At 41.1% G+C, this 17,974-nt stretch overlaps 1 protein-coding gene across 1 annotated transcript in view; it reads left to right on the top strand.

The window, feature by feature from the left end:
* Positions 1-80: 80 nt before the first annotated feature.
* SRPX2 (sushi repeat containing protein, X-linked 2) overlaps positions 81-17,974 on the top strand; it is a 42,258-nt gene continuing 24,364 nt past the window's right edge. The window contains exon 1 of the mRNA XM_018044111.1: positions 81-138. Within this exon, the coding sequence (XP_017899600.1) occupies positions 81-138 (58 nt within the window). The remainder of the gene's footprint in view (positions 139-17,974) is intronic.

Raw genomic sequence — 17,974 nt, 5'->3', positions numbered from 1 at the left:
ATTGTATTTTACTGGGCTGCATTGAGAAAGTGGAAATAGGGGCTGATGATAAAATGGCCCCATAGCTGATGCCTAAAACCATGTCCTTTTGTGAATATCCCAGTGTTTCATTATCTGAGAGACCTATTGTGGACTTAGGTAAGCATCTCTTAAGCCACTGGACAGGCAGTGAGTCACAGCAGGCCAACACTAAAATATTCCAAGTGCTCAGACTCAGCAAAGGAGAAAGCTAACCTAGCAAAAATGGTCCCAGGCTCTCTTCCTGTGAATAAGCGCTCAATTTTGGACAAATTCAACACTTTATATCTTTCAGTGTCTGGTTACATAACTTTCCAAGGCAATAAGCCTGGAAAATGGGGACCCATAAATATCATTCACAGAAACAGGCATTATAGGACATTACTGAGGTGAGGAGTCCAATAGAATGCTGTTTTCCTCCAAAACCACAAGAAACCAGCAGTATGGCACGTTCTTAAAGGAGGGGTAAGGCCTAATTTCTTATCATCTGATACTCTGGGAATGGGAAAAGGGGCAAAATGGAGAGAAGAAGTGGTTAGAGGGCCATGGTAAACTTGGAGTCCCAGCTATTTCTAGTTTCAAAATTCCTGTTCTGCTCATCCGTCACCCGTTCCAGTTTCACTGGCAGGGAGTCCTTTCACTGTGTGTGTGCTCAGTTGTGTCCAACTCTGCAACTCTATGGACTGTGGCCCTCCAGGCTCCTCTGTCCACCGGATTTTCCAGGCCAGAATGCTGCAGTTTTTTGCCATGCCCTCCTCCAGGGCATCTCCTGCATTGGCAGGTGGGTTCTTTACCACTAGCGCCACCTGGGAAGCCCATAGTGCCATCACTGCTAAACTTCAAAGTTATTGTGTCATGAAATACCTGTCTGGCACTTTCTATTTTAAAAGAGTAAAATCTTCATCTGGATGCCTGTGAGCCAGCAGTCATTTTCCCCCCTTTAACAGCTGAGGAAGCACATAGAAGCAGATTTGCCCAAGGTTGAGTTAAGATTAATCAGTCATTAGTTCATAATTAGCATACATGCCATACTTAGATTACCAATTTTCACAGGATGAGAGCATAGTAAAACAGATCTGACAATGCAACATCACTAAAAATATTTTACTATTTTATTAATGATTTAGAAGTCATCTGAGAATTCTGGAATACTTCAATTATCATAACAGGCATTAATTTGTAGTTGAGATAGAAAAATATAAAAGATATAAGATTAATCTGAGGTTGTATGGACTTTACAATGTTCTCTATTATTTTTAATAAAACATTGTTTTTAAGATTGACCAATAATTTTAAATTCCTAAGATGTTCTATTCAATGCAATCTACATTATATACACACACACACACTATGTTCTGTGGGGGATACAAATGAAGTAGAAGGCATACTTCTTATTGTCCAAGAAAAATAAGACATGCCAAATATACAAGCTCATATGCAGAAACTTATACACAATTAGCTACAGTTGTATATGACATGCTAAATGTGTGTGCAGACACACACACACACAAAAGAAGTGCTGGAGAGGGTGTGGAGAAAAGGGAACACTCTTACACTGTTGGTGGGAATGCAAACTGGTACAGCCACTATGGAGAACAGTGTGAAGAGTCTTTAAAAAACTGGAAATAGAACTGCCTTATGACCCAGCAATCCCACTGCTGGGCACACACACCAAGGAAACCAGAATTGAAAGAGACACGTGTACCCCAGTGTCCATCGCAGCACTGTTTATAATAGCCAGGACATGGAAGCAACCTAGATGTCCATCAGCAGATGAATGGATAAGAAAGCGGTGGTACATATACACAATGGAGTATTACTCAGCCATTAAAAAGAATACATTTGAATCAGCTCTAATGAGGTGGATGAAACTGGAGCCTATTATACAGAGTGAAGCAAGCCAGAAAGAAAAACACCAATACAGTATACTAACGGATATATATGGAATTTAGAAAGATGGTAACAATAACCCTGTATGCGAGACAGCAAAAGAGACACAGATGTATAGAACAGTCTTTTGGACTCTGTAGGAGAAGGCAAGGGTGGGATGATTTGAGAGGGCAGCATTGAAAATTGTATATTATCATATGTGGAGCAGATTGCCAGTTCAGGCTTAATGCATGAGACAGGGTGCTCAGGGCTGGTGCACTGGGATGACCCTGGGGGATGGGATGGGGAGGGAGGTGGGAGGGGGGTTCTGGATGGGGAACACATGTGCTTCCATGGCGGATTCATGTCGATGTATGGCAAAAACCACTACAATATTGTAAAGTAATTAGCCTCATATTAAAATAAATTAATTAATTTTTAAAAATAAGTTTTCATATCATATGTGAGACCTAAGTGTTCCTACTCACATTATTTTAATTCAGGAAGCATTTCTTGTTCAAATGCAATACCTAGACTTCGTATGTTTCACACTGAGATAACTTCATACTGAGAAAATGTGGATCCCCTTAATGAAGCAGATCACGAATTTCAAAGGAAAATACAAGGACATGCTGGAAAAAAGCATGTCCAAATCATCTCATACTTAGGGAAAAACAAACCAAAACAGCAAACAGACCCAAATACATAAGCCTACCTCTCACATAGGCCTAAGTCATATTAAACAGGAAGAAAGTATGGTATCACTCTCCTATCATAGATTTTTGCCCCTTGTTCAAGGCATGCATACAGTGGGGGTAACAAATAGATTCAAGGGATTGGATCTGGTAGACAGAGTGCCTGAAGCACTATGAACAGAGGTTTGTAACACTGTATAGGAAGTGGTGACCAAAACCTTCCCCAAGAAAAAGAAATGCAAGAAAGCAAAATGGTTGTCTGAGTAGACATTACAAATAGCTTAGAAAAGAAGACAAGTGAAAGGCAAAGGAGAAAGAGAAAGATACACCCATCTGAATGCAGAGTTCCAGAGAATAGCAAGGAGAGATAAGACAACTTTCTTACATGAACAACACGAAGAATAGGAAAGACTAGAGATCTCTTTTAAAAAAATTAGAGATATCAAGGGAACATTTCATGCAAAGATGGGCACAATAAAGGGCAGAAACAGCAAGGATCTAACAGAAGCAGAAGATATAAAGAAGAGGTGGCAGGAATACACAGAACTACACAAAAAAAAAGGCTTAATGACCCAGATAACCATGATGGTGTGGTCACTGACCTAGAGCTGGACATCCTGGAATGTGAAGTCAAGTTAGCCTGAGGAAGCATTCCTAAGAACAAATCTAGTGGAAGTGATGGAACTCCAGTTGACCCACTTAAAATCTTAAAAGATGATGCTGTTATAGTGCTGCACTCAATATGCCAGCAAATTTGGAAAACTCAGCAATGACCACAGGACTGGAAAAGATCAATTTTCATTCCAATCTCAAAGAAAGGCAAAGCCAAAGAATGTTCAAAATACTGTCCAGTTGTACTCATTTCACATGCTAGCAAGGTAATCCTCAAACTCCTTTAAGCTAGGCTTCAACAGTACATGAACCAAGAATTTACAGATACACAAACTGTATTTAGAAAAGGCAGAGGAACCAGAGATCGAATTGTCAACATCTGTTGGATCATAGAGAAAACAAGTGAATTTAAAAAACTAAACAAACAAACAAAAAAAACTACTTCTGCTTCATTGACTATGCTAAAGCCACTGACTGTGTGGATCACAACAAACTGTGAAAAGTTTTTAAAGAGGTGGGATTATCAGACCACCTTCTCTGCTTCCTGAGAAACCTGTACGCAGGTCAAGAAGCAACAGTTAGAACTAGACATGGAACAATGGACTAGTTCAGTCTTGAGAAAGGAGTATGTCAAGGCTGTATGTTGTCACCTGCTTCTTTAACTTCTGTGCAGAGTACATCATGTGAAATGCTGTGCTGGTTTGATCACAATTTGGAATCAAGATTATCAGGAGAAATATCAACAACCTCAGATATGCAGATGACACCACCCTTATGGCAGAAAGTGAAGAGGAACTAAAGAGCCTCTTGATGAGAGTGAAAGAGGAGAGTAAAAAGGCTGGCTTAAAACTCAACATTCAAGAAACAAAAATCATGGCATTGTTCCAATCACTTCATGGCAAATACATGGGGGAAAAGTGGAAACAGTGGCAAATTTTATTTTCTTAGGCTCCAAAACTGAAGTCAGTTCAGTTCAATTCAGTCACTCAGTCATGTTCAACTCTTTGTGACCCCATGAATCACAGCACTCTAGGCCTCCCTGTCCATCACCAACTCCTGGAGTTCACTCAAACTCATGTCCATCAAGTCGGTGACGCCATCCAGCCATCTCATCCTCTGTCGTCCCCTTCTCCTCCTGCCCCCAATCCCTCCCAGCATCAGGGTCTTTTCCAATGAGTCAACTCTTCGCATGAGGTGGTCAAAGTATTGGAGTTTCAGCTTTAGCATCAGTCCTTCCAATGAACACCCAGGACTGACCTCCTTTAGGATGGACTGGGTGGACCTCCTTACAGTACAAGGGACTCTCAAAAGCCTTTTCCAACACCACAGTTCAAAAGCATCAATTCTTTGGCACTCAGCTTTCTTCACAGTCCAACTCTCACATCCATACATGACCATTGGAAAAACCATAGCCTTGACTAGACGGACCTTTGTTGGCAAAGTAATGTCTCTGCTTTTGAATATGCTATCTAGGTTGGTCATAACTTACCTTCCAAGGAGTAAGCGTCTTTTAATTTCATGGCTGCAATCACCATCTGCAGTGATTTTAGAGCCCAAAAAATAAAGTCTGACACTGTTTCCACTGTTTCCCCATCTATTTCCCATGAAGTGATGGGACCAGATGCCATGATCTTCGTTTTCTGAATGTTGAGTTTTAAGCCAACTTTTTCACTCTCCTCGTCCACTTTCATCCAGAGGCTTTTTAGTTCCTCTTCACTTTCTGCCATAAGGGTGGTGTCATCTGCATATCTGAGGTTATTGATACTTCTCCTGGCAATCTTGATTCCAGCTTGTCCTTCTTCCAGCCCAGCATTTCTCATGATGTACTCTGCATAGAAGTTAAATAAGCAGAGTGACAGTATACAGCCTTGACGTACTCCTTTTCCTATTTGGAACCAGTCTGTTGTTCCATGTTCAGTTCTAACTGTTGCTTCCTGACTTGCATATAGGTTTCTCAAGAAGAAGGTCAGGTGCTCTGGTATTCCCATCTCTTTCAGAATGTTCCACAGTTGATTGTGATCCACACAGTCAAAGGCTTTGGCATAGTCACTAAAGCAGAAATAGATGTTTTTCTGGAACTCTCTTGCTTTTTCCATGATCCAGTGGATGTTGGCAACTTGATCTCTGGTTCCTCTGTGTTTTCTAAAACCAACTTGAACATCTGAAAGTTCACAGTTCATGTATTGCTGAACCCTAGCTTGGAGAATTTTGAGCATTACTTTACTAACGTGTGAGATGAGTGCAACTGTGTGGTAGTTTGAGCATTCTTTGGCATTGCCTTTCTTTGAGATTGGAATGAACACTGAGCTTTTCCAGTCCTGTGGCCACTGCTGAGTTTTTCAAATTTGCTGGCATATTGTGTGCGGTACTTTCACAGCATCATCTTTCAGGATTTGAAATAGCTCAACTGGAATCCCATCACCTCCACTTGCTTTGTTCGTAGTGATGTTTTCTAAGGCCCACTTGACTTCACATTCCAGGATGTCTGGCTGTAGGTGAGTGTTCACACCGTCATGATTTTCTGGATCGTGAAGATCTTTTTTGTACAGTTCTTCTGTGTATTCTTGCCACCTCTTCTTAATATCTTCTGCTTCTGTTAGGTCCATATCATTTCTGTCCTTTATTGAGCCCATCTGTGTATGAACTGTTCCCTTGGTATCTCTAATTTTCTTGAAGAGATCTAGTCCTTCCCATTCTGTTGTTTTCCTCTATTTCTTTGCATTGGTTGCTGAGGAAGGCTTTCTTATCTCTCCTTGCTATTCTTTGGAACTCTGCATTCAAATGGGAATATATTTCCTTTACTCCTTTGCTTTTCACTTCTCTTCTTTTCACAGCTATTTGTAAGGCCTCCTCAGACAGCCATTTTGCTTTTTTGCATTTTTTTTCCATGGAGATGGTCTTGATCCCTGTCTCCTGCACAATGTCACAAACTTCTGTCCATAATTCATCAGGCACTCTATCTATCAGATCTAGTCCCTTATATCTATTTCTCACTTCCACTGTATAATCATAATGGATTTGATTTAGGTGATACCTGAATGGTCTAGTGTTTTCCCCTACTTTCTTCAATTTAAGTCTGAATTTGGCAATAAGGAGTTCATGATCTGAGCCACAGTCAGCTCCCAGTCTTGTGTTTGCTGACTGTATAGAGCTTCTCCATCTTTGGCTAGAAAGAATATAATCAGTCTGATTTTGGTGTTGACCATCTCGTGATGTCCATTTGTAGAGTCTTCTCTTGTGTTGTTGGAAGAGGGTGTTTGCTATGACCAGTGAGTTCTCTTGGCAAAACTCTATTAGCCTTTGCCCTGCTTCATTCTGTACTCCAAGGCCAAATTTGCCTCTTACTCCAGGTGTTTCTTGACTTCCTACTTTCGCATTCCAGTCCCCGATAATAAAAAAGACATCTTTTTTTGGGTGTTAGTTCTAAACGGTCTTGTAGGTCTTCATAAAACCATTCAACTTCAGTTTCTTCAGCATTACTGGTTGGGGCATAGACTTGGATTACCGTGATATTAAATGGTTTGCCTTGGAAACGAACAGAGATCATTCTGTTGTTTTTGAGATTGCATCCAAGTACTGTATTTTGGACTCTTTTCTTGACCATGATGGCTACTCCATTTCTTCTAAGGGATTCCTGCCCACAGTAGTAGATATAATGGTCATCTGAGTTAAATTCACCCATTCCAGTCCATTTTAGTTCGCTGATTCCTAGAATGTCAACGTTCACTCTTGAACTTTTGACCACTTCCAATTTGCCTTGATTCATGGACCTAACATTCCAGGTTCCTATGCAATATTGCTCTTTACAGCATCGGACCTTGCTTCTATTACCAGTCACATCCACAACTAGGTATTGTTTTTGCTTTGGCTCCATCCCTTCATTCTTTCTGGAGTTATCTCTCCACTGATCTCCAGTAGCATATGGGGAACCTACTGACCTGAGGAGTTCCTCTTTCAGTATCCTATCATTTTGCCTTTTCATACTGTTCATGGGGCTCTCAAGGCAAGAATACTGAAGTGGTTTGCCATTCCCTTCTCCAGTGGACCACATTCTGTCAGACCTCTCCACCATGACCCGTCCATCTTGGGTGGCCCCACACAGCATGGCTTAGTTTCACTGAGTTAGACAAGGCTGTAGTCCGTGTGATCAGATTGGCTAGTTTTCTGTGATTATGGTTTCAGTGTGTCTGCCCTCTGATGCCCTCTTGCAACACCTATCATCTTACTTGGGTTTCTCTTACCTTGGACTTGGGGTGTCTCTTCACGGCTGCTCCAGCGAAGTGCAAAACTGAAGTCATAAAGAGTTAAAAGATGCTTGCTCCTTGGCAAAAAAAAAGCTATGACATACCTAGACAGTGTATTTAAAAGCAGAGACATCAATTTGTCAACAAAGTTTCATATAGTCAAAGCTATGATTTTTCCAGTAGTCATATATGGATGTGAGAGCTGGACCATAAACAAGACTTTCGAATTGTGGTGCTGGAGAAGACTCTTGAGACTTCTTTGGACAGCAAGGAGATCAAACCATTCAATCCTAAGGGAAATCAACCCTGAATATTTGTTGGAAGGACTGATGCTGAAGCAAGGCTCCAGTACTTTGGCCACCTGATGTGAAGAGCTGACTCATTGAAAAACACCCTGATGCTGGGAAAGACTGAGGGAAGGAGGAGAAGGGGGTGACAGAGGATGAGACGGTTGGATGGCATCACTGATTCAAGAGACATGAGTTTGAGCAAACTCCAGGAGATGGTGAAGGACAGGGAAGCCTGATGTGCTGCAGTTCATGGGGTTACAAATAGTCATATATGACTGAGCACCTGAACAACAACAAGGCATGAACAGATAGACTTCTTACATCATGCCTTGTACTTCACTCAGACCAACCTCACTGAAGTTAGAGTTGCCTCTGTTTCTTCCACCACCCTTCCCTCCCATCACAAGAAGTGACCTTATATTAGTTTTAATGTATCCTATCCTCTAGTCCAGTAGCTTACCAAATACTTTCAGCTTATCCTCCTAAGCCACTCCTCAATTACGCTCTAGTCCAGGCCATAGGTTATTTCTTCACATAGCTGTTACAACCTCCTCCCTGCTCAAGTTCCCAGGCTACAGATTGAAATGAAAATAAATGCTTTTACACAAAGTGGATTTTTCACTTATAGATTTTATAAATGCCATTTCCTTTCCTGAAAGTTCATAATAGTTACTTACTACATTAAAGATTGGGCCTAACTTGCATTCAAATAATCCACTTCAAACCATCTTTAACCACCATCTCACATCACTTTATCTTCCCAATATCCTCCCTTCCCCTTTTGCTGATCGCAGGTACATTGGCTTCATGCTCTATTTGTGCAGTCATCACACTTCCTTTATAGAGCTTCCTCTTACTAATTGGAAGATATTTTAAATCCCATTTTCCTTTTACCTAAACATGAAACTCCAGTCTTCTCTATTTTATTCTATGCCTGTTTAAGTTAATATATCATTCAGGGCACATACTGTTTACATATGAGTTTACCCGGAAAATTCTTTTTTTAAAAAAACAGCCCATACCCTCTCCCATTTTTCTCTGTTCAGAACCCAGTACAATATCAAAAGCATATAAGTGGCCTTTGATTTTTAATTGAAAACAAGAGAGAGAAGAAGGTAGAAGAAAAAGAGGAATTTGCAAAAGACCACAACTACAAGGCTGTTCAGAATGTCAATACAAAAACTTGGCCTTGAGTTCTGTTGAAATTTAGGATGAAATCTCTTATCTTACTTAAATCCATATTTGCACTTCTTATCTTTTGACACAGTCTGTTTCTACAAGTATGAAGAATTCGTCTAATCCCAGAATGATCAAAAGCATTGTTGATGGCCCACAGCTCAATTATCTCTTTCCTTCATACAAATGCAGGCTATTTGCGTTTTCTTCTCAATTTTCAATGATTCCATGCACAAAAAGGAAAAAAAGGAAAAAAGCACATCTGCTGTGAAATCATAAAGACTATATCACCTTTCAGATTCTTTGGGAATCTAAATTCCAATCAAGAAGAGTCAGGTGAAGCAGAGCTATCCACTGCTCCTACTCAGCAGAGGGCACTATGTATTAGTGTGCTCAGCACCTTCCTGCACACCTAAAATGGCTCTTTGGCAAGACTAGGGGCAAAGGAAATCTATTTTGAGTCTTTATATATAAGGCTCACTGTCTGCTGAGTCCAAAACTGTCATTTGGCTCCTAAAGTCTAATGCTGGAAGCTTACTGAGATAAATATGGACCTTCTCATTCACACTGTCAGGAAATGTGTGTAACTATTTTATTTATACCCTTCAAAATGATTTCACTTTGGCTTTCTTTTTTTGAAGAAGTTTCATTCCAGGACTTAATTTTGCTGACAACATGCTGTTCCCTAACAAGGAAGAAAAGTGGCTCCATATTCAAAACCAGGTATGAAAGTATACACCAAAAATATTGTTTGTGGCTCATTCCAAAATCCTGCTTCTAAGTCTTCTCTGGTATCTTTAATTAACTTGCATGGAAACTACTTACCCAAGGACTGCAATTCAGATTAATGGTCAGTTCTGACATTTGTAGCTTAATGAGTGAATAGTCACTTGAATACTTACTGCTTTGATATTTGGCTCCCATTTGCCTGGCTTCTCTGGTGGCTCAGAGAGTAAAGAATCTGCCTGCAGTGCAGGAGACTTGGGTTTGATCTCTGGGTTAGGAAGAACCCCTAGAGAAGAGAATGGCTACCACTCCAGTATTCTCGCCTGGAGAATTCCATGGACAGAGGAGACTGGTCGGCCACAGTCCATGGGATAGTAAAAAGTTGGACACAACTGAGTGACTAACACACACACACACACACACACACACACACACACTCCCATGTGCCTATTTTTTCTTTTAATCACTTATTTGACACTGGGACCTATTGCCCTTGCTAAAAAGGCTGAGAAAGAGAAAAGCACATTAAACCAAGGGAAAACAGCCAAATCAAAATAAATCCCTCAACCTAAACAAGTAAACAAATAAAAATCAGCGAGTCCATAGTGCTGAGATGAGCTCTAACAGTGATATGAATATATTATTTATATCTATCCTTCCCCGCTGTTGCTATCATTTGCCATTCTGAATTTTCCACTGACAGCAGTCTTTCTGTTGGTCTCACAGAGATGTTGGCTACTAAAACACAGTTCAGGCTCATACCCACAGCAGTCGTCAGTGGGCCAAGAATAAGACATTTGCCAAAGTTAAGGGATTTAGGGTCCAGGCCCTAGCTATGGTTGAGTTGCTGAAGTAGACAGTAAAAAGCAGCAATGTGGCTAGCTACAAATAAAACACAGGGATTTGAGCTTGTTTATTTTGCAAAGGGGCCCATGTGGCATGCTGACCAAAAATTCACTGTGTCTACTGAAATCTATCCCTTGGGGCAGGGTTGCCTCTTCACAGCAATGTTGCTCTAGCTCTGTGTGTCTGTCTGACGTACCACTGTGATTTAAATCCCCATGTTCCCACTAATAGCTTTCGATGTTTTGGTTATGCTAAATCAAGGGCTTCCTTGATAGCTCAGTTGGTAAAGAATCTGCCTGCATCCGTCTCCGCAATGCAAGAGACCCCGGTCCAGTTCCTGGGTTGGGAAGATCCCCTGGAGAAGGGATAGTCTACCCACGCCAGTATTCTTGGGTTTCCCTTGTGGCTCAGCTGGTAAAAGAAGCCACCCCTAATGCAGGAGACCTGGGTTCGATTCCCAGGGTTGGGAAGATCTCCTGGAGAAGGGAAAGGCTGCCCACTCCAGTATTCTGCTGGAGAATTCTGCTGGACTATACAGTCCACGGGGTCACAGAGTCAGACACAACTGAGTGACTTTCACTCACTTTACGCTAAATCACATTCTCTTCAAATCAGAATAGTTTGCCTTTGATCTTTTACATTTCCTGTTCCTGCAGACTACTTCCCTCTTTGAGAGTGTCTCTGTATCAGGGCCTGTCAGTTTAGGGTAACTGTTAGAGCAATATGATTAACCCAGTATTATGAAGAACCCAGTATTTCACTCTGCTAGACAGAGTAGCATGGCAGATAGGTTATCTTCTTTGTTCTCTAGTCATTCACAATATATTTGGCATGATAAGATCTATGCCTTCTGAACAGTTAGGAAGGTATAAGACAGATTTTTTTCAGAAGGATTCAGGAGAGCAACAGTTTTCCACATGCTCTTTCAAAAGCCAACAGTGACAGTTTTTTCAGAATTAAACTACCAGTTTTGCTGAGATACCACAAAACCTTGATTTCCAGAAGATATTTGTCATTTGTCTCTTTCAAATCAAATTCAGTTGCACATAACAGAAAATTCCAAAACGACATAACTTTAAAAAGGTAGAGGGCTTCTAAGGTGGTGCTAGTGGTAAAGAACCCACCTGCCAATGCAGGAAATGGGATGATGGTTCAATCCCTGGTTTGGGAAGATCCCCTGGAGGAGGGCATGGCAACCCACTCCAGTATTCTTGCCTGGAGAATCCCATGGACAGAGGAGCCTGGCGGGCTGCAGTCCACAGGGTGACAAAGACATGACCGAAGTGACTTAGCACAGCACCCAGCACAAACAAGGCAGAAGGAGGTAATCCGCATAGTCCAGTCAACTGCACCTAACTTTCTGCTCCACCATCCTCAGTATATGGTTTCTATCCTCAAGGATAGCTGATGATTACCACTGACTCCAGTTCTAGTCATCATGTTTACATTCTAGATTGGCGTCACAAAGAAGCTGGTCAGGACAAAAGTGAAAGTCTCTCAGCCATGTCCAATTCTTTGCGACCTCATGGACTATTCAGTCAGCAAAAATAAGACAGGGAGATGACTATGGCTCAGATCATGAACTTCTTATTGCTAAATTCAGACTTAAATTGAAGCCTTAAATTGAAAAAATTAGGGAACACCACTAGACCAGTAGAAGTGAGAAATAGATTTAAGGGACTAGATCTGATAGACACGGTGCCTGATGAACTATGGATGGAGGTTCATGACATTGTACAGGAGACAGGGATCAAGAGCATCCCCAAGAAAAAGAAATGCAAAAAAGTAAAATGGCTGTCTGAAGAGGCATTACAAATAGCTGAGAAAAGAAGAGAAGTGAAAAGCAAAGGAGAAAAGGAAAGATACACCCATTTGAATGCAGAGTTCCAAAGAATAGCAAGGAGAGATAAAAAAGCTTTCCTCAGTGATCAATGCAAAGAAATAGAGGAAAACAACAAAATGGGAAAGACTAGAGATCTCTTCAAGAAAATTAGAGATGCCAAGGGAACATTTCATGCAAAGATAGGCTTGATAAAGGACAGAAATGATATGGACCTAACAGAAGCAGAAGATATTAAGAAGAGGTGGCAAGAATACACAGAAGAACTGTACAAAAAAGATCTTCATGACCCAGATAATCATGATGGTGTGATCACTCACCTAGAGCCAGACACCCTGGAATGTGAAGTCAAGTAGGCCTTAGGAAACATCACTTTGAACAAAGCCAATGGAGGTGATGGAATTCCAGTGGAGCTATTTCAAATCCTGAAAGATGATGCTGTCAAAGTGCTGCACTCAATAAGCCAGCAAATTTGGAAAACAGCAGTGGCCAGAGGACTGGAAAAGGTCAGTTTTCATTCCAATCCCTAAGTAAGGCAATGCCAAAGAATGCTCAAACTACTATACAATTGCACTCATCTCACATGCTAGTAAAGTAATGCTCAAAGTTCTCCAAGCCAGGCTTCAGCAATACATTAACAGTAAATTTTCAGATGTTCCAGCTGCTCTTAGAAAAGGGAATAGAACCAGAGATCAAATTGCCAACATCGGCTGGATCATGGAAAAAGCAAGAGAGTTCCAGAAAAACATCTATTTCTGCTTTATTGACTATGCCAAAGCCTTGACTGTGTGGATCACAATAAACTGTGGAAAATTCTGAAAGAGATAGGAATACCAGACCACCTAACCTGCCTCTTGAGAAATCTGTATGCAGGTCAGGAAGCAACAGTTAGAACTGGATGGAACAAAAACACTGGTTCCAAATAGGAAAAGGAGTACATCAAGGCTTATATTGTCATCCTGCTTATTTAACTTTTATGCAGAGTACATCATGACAAACGCTGGGCTGGAAGAAGCACAAGCTGGAATCGATTGCCAGGAGAAATATCAGTAACCTCAGATATGCAGATGACACCATCCTTATGGCACAAATTGAAGAAGAACTAAAGAACCTCTTAATGAAAGTGAAAGAGGAGAGTTAAAAAGTTGGCTTAAAACTCAACATTCAAAAAACTAAGATCATGGCATCCAGTCCCATCGCTTCATAGCAAATAGACGGGGAAACAGGGACAGAATTTATTTTCTTGGGCTCCAAAATAACTGCAGATGGTGACTGCAGCCATGAAATTAAGACACGCTTACTCCTTGGAAGGAAAGATATGACCAACCGAGACAGCATATTAAAAAGCAGAGACATTACTTTGCCAACAAAGGTCCATCTAATCAAGGCTATGGTTTTTCCAGTGGTCATGTATGGATGTGAGAGTTGGACTATAAAGAAGGCTGAGTGCCAAGGAATTGATACTTCTGAACTGCGGTGTTGGAGAAGACGCTTGAGAGTCCCTTGGACTGCAAGGAGACCCAACCAGTCTTTTTGAAAGGAGATCAGTCCTGGGTGTTCTTTGGAAACTCCAGTACTTTGGGCACCTCATGGGAAGAGTTGACTCTTTGGAAAAGACTCTGATGCTCGGAGGGATTAGGGGCAGGAGGAGAAGGAGATGACAGGGTGAGATGGCTGGATGGCATCAGTGACTCAATGGACATGAATTTGAGTGAACTTCAGGAGTTGGTGATGCATAGGGAAGCCTGGCATGCTGCGATTCGTGGGGTCGCAAAGAGTCAAACACGACTGAGAGTCTGAACTGACTGGACCTACAGTCTATGGAATTCTCCAGGCCAGAATATTGGATTGGGTAGCCGTTCCCTTCCCAACCCAGGGATTGAACCCAGGTCTCCTGCATTGCAGGCGGATTCTTTAACAGCTGAATCACCAAGGAAGCCCAAGAATACTGGAGTGAGTAGCTTATCCCTTCTCCAGCAGATCTTCCCAACCCAGGAATTGAACCAGGGTGTCCTGCATTGCAGGTGGAGCTACCAGGGAAGCCAGGTCAGGACAAAAGGCCACCCTCTTCTCTCAGGGAGACTTTGGTGGTTTACATGTTGTCAGCCTGAACTTAGCCTCATGGCCAAATTTAGCTTCAAAGGAGACTGGTAATAGTCTTTGTTCTGGGCACACAATCACACCAAATGAAATCATGATTCTGCTACTGAGAAAGAAATGAGAAACTGGGGGAGGCAGTTATCAATATTGGCCACACATCATAATATGTTGCAAGGTCTAGAATCCCTGTTGTTAAAGTCATCCCTTTTGTATTAAGTTACTCCCTATCAAAATTTCTGTTAAATGCAAATATTACTTGGAAGTGGTAAAACATTAACAAGTTCAGTTCAGTTCAGTTCAGTCACTCAGTCGTGTCCGACTCTTTGCGACCCCATGAATCGCAGCACTCCAGGCCTCGCTGTCCATCACCAACTCCCAGAGTTCACTCAGACTCACGTCCATCGAGTCCATGATGCCATCCAGCCATCTCATCCTCTGTCGTCCCCTTCTCCTCCTGCCCTCAATCCCTCCCAGCATCACAGTCTTTTCCAATGAGTCAACTCTTCGCATGAGGTGGTCAAAGTACTGGAGCTTCAGCTTTAGCATCATTCCTTCCAAAGAAATCCCATGGTTGATCTCCTTCAGAATGGACTGGTTGGATCTCCTTGCAGTCCAAGGGACCCTCAAGAGTCTTCTCCAACACCACAGTTCAAACTCATCAATTCTTTGGCACTCTGCCTTCCTCACAGTCCAACTCTCACATCCACACATGACCACAGGAAAAACATAGCCTTGACTAGACGGACCTTAGTTGGCAAAGTAATGTCTCTGCTTTTGAATATACTATCTAGGTTGGTCATAACTTTTCTTCCAAGGAGTAAGCGTCTTTTAATTTCATGCCTGCAATCACCATCTGCAGTGATTTTGGAGCCCCCCAAAATAAAGTCTGACACTGTTTACACTGTTTCCCCATCTATTTCCCATGAAGTGATGGGACTGGATGCCATGATCTTCGTTTTCTGAAAGTTGAGTTTTAAGCCAACTTTTTCACTCTCCTCTTTCACTTTCATCAAGAGGCTTTTTAGCTGCTCTTCACTTTCTGCCATAAGGGTGGTGTCATCTGCATATCTGAGGTTATTGATATTTCTCCCAGCAATCTTGATTCCAGCTTGTGTTTCTTCCAGTCCAGCGTTTCTCATGATGTACTCTGCATAAAAGTTAAATAAGCAGGGTGACAATATACAGCCTTGACGCACTCCTTTTCCTATTTGGAACCAGTCTGTCGTTCCATGTTCAGTTCTAACTGTTGCTTCTTGACCTGCATACAAATGAAGGTGCATTTCCGTATGGTCACAAGTCTGTGAGATTACTTCTTTGACGAACGTGGCCATAAGTAAAAAGAACCAAAAACATTAATGGAGAAACAAATGAATAGGTTAAAGGAAAGCATCCACAGGACACTGTGGGGTCAAGGCACCATAGGCTGAAAGGCTGAGGTTAAGGAGATAGCCAAAACCAATTTTGCTTACTTCATAATTTTGCTGAGGACTAGCCCTACATATCTTGGAGAAGGCAATGGCACCCCGTTCCAGTACTCTTGCCTGGCAAATCCCATGGATGGAGGAGCCTGGTGGGCTGCAGTCCATGGGGTCGCTGAGGGTCAGACACGACTAAGCGACTTCACTTTCACTTTTCACTTTCATGCATTGGAGAAGGAAATGGCAACCCACTCCAGTGTTCTTGCCTGGAGAATCCCAGGGATGGGGGAGCCTGGTGGGCTGCTGTCCATGGGGTCGCATGGAGTTGGACACGACTGAAGCGACTTAGCAACCCCACATATGTAAATTGCTACAATGGAATACAGTTGCTGTAGCCTGTAGATTATATACAAAGACAGTATGTCACAAAGCAAATAATTTTATTTACTATTATCACTTGCAAGATTTTTATTCGTTTTTCATTTTTACCAGAGAAGGGGTGGGGGAGTGGTACTAGAAGATTTAGAACTGGTTGGGAAAAAGACAGAAGAAAACTGCTTTCAAACAGCTGTAGTTTTTATTTTGGAATAAAAATAGAGCACTATTTTGAAGAAAAGCAATCGGGACGGGATTTTTTCTTTTCAAAAATCTTCATCAGTTTTTAGAATAAGACCTTTATAAAAATGAATATTTTTCATCAAAGAAGTTTTGCTTTGACAGACAAATTGACTAGAGAAAGTTCATATTCTACATTATGAGGAATCAAAATGTGTCTGTAGAGCAGAGTAAATTTCATGACACATCATACACAGAGCAGATGTGAGGGTCTAAATCCAGAAAAAAGCAAATTTTATTTTTCTGTCACCCAGGGAAATTTCCCTTTTCCTTAAGCTAGCTGATAATCCACACTTATTTTTCTGGATCTTCAGTTTTTTGCCCCATCAATGGATCCCATCCATCAGCCCAATGAATACAGCTTTGGAGATATAAAAGGCTATAAACAATTTATAGACCCATCCCAGAAGCATAAGCCTTTCTATTCAGAGAAACTACGATGACTATTTAGGCCACCAGAGAAAAAAATAAAGGAAAAAATTTATTAATTTGAAACTTATTCACAGTCTTCAAGCCAACCAACACAAACTGATTCCCTACAGCACATTCATTGTGGGCATTCAATAAATATTAACCAACATTCCCTGGTGTTTCCCTGGTGTTATATTTAGCAACCTCAAGAATGAAGCCCACTTCAAGTCTTAAGAGATTTTTCACAGCGATTCTACTTGTCTTGATTTTCAGTCCAATTTTTTCTCTAAAGCTTGTTTTCCTAGTATCTACATTTTATTAATGAATGAATCCTTCCTTTTGAATTTATGAGAAGTTGTACAGAATGTAGAAAAAAAAAGGTGTTCATTTGAGGGTTTTGCTATCATGATCTCAGATATTTTGATTTGGGGGGATTAGGAGGAGGGGAGGAAAAGCTGATCTGTGTTGTAGTTTTTTCCCAAAGCCCCGAAACTCTTGTCATTCCAGTTTCTTTTTAAGTGATAATTAAACGGTCTGTAGGAGCTGAGAAAAAAACACCTGGAACCAAAGAAAATTAAAATTTATCTTTCATCAAGCTTTCAAGTATTCCCCAACCCCCAGCTAACTAATTCCACATGCCAAAGCATGTTATTTTCAAAAATAGAAGAATTCAACATCTCATAATTTTTCTTACACATTTCTCTGCGTTTCATACCCTATTTCAAGGTGCTCAGTTGGAACACATGTTACTCATGAAAAGAAGGGATCTGTTTCAGTTTATAGAATAGCATGTTGAGGAGAGCACATTTTTCCGATATGAAAGTTTTCATTTTAAAAGTTTCATTCTGTGTCATCTTTGAAAACTAAGCAATTCCACCGAGAGGGTCACATTCCTACCCTACACAGAAATGGCCCTTGTCTCGTATTATCCACCCCCCAGGAAAAGATTTCCATACAAAAATAGAGAAGAAGCCATCTCAGACTTCTTTTTAATAACAAACCTAAGATCAATAGACTGACTGTGCTCCCTACTGGTAAAATGGAGAGCTACAGCCAGCAGTCAGAATTTTATTTGACAAAAGCCTTCTAGAACTAGGAATTAAAATTTTGTTTA

The sequence above is a fragment of the Capra hircus genome, assembly GCF_001704415.2.
Source record: "Capra hircus breed San Clemente chromosome X unlocalized genomic scaffold, ASM170441v1, whole genome shotgun sequence".
NCBI classification, from domain to species: domain Eukaryota; kingdom Metazoa; phylum Chordata; class Mammalia; order Artiodactyla; family Bovidae; genus Capra; species Capra hircus.
The sequence above is the reverse complement of the archived record's forward strand: the minus strand, read 5'-3'. Positions and strand labels throughout refer to the sequence as shown.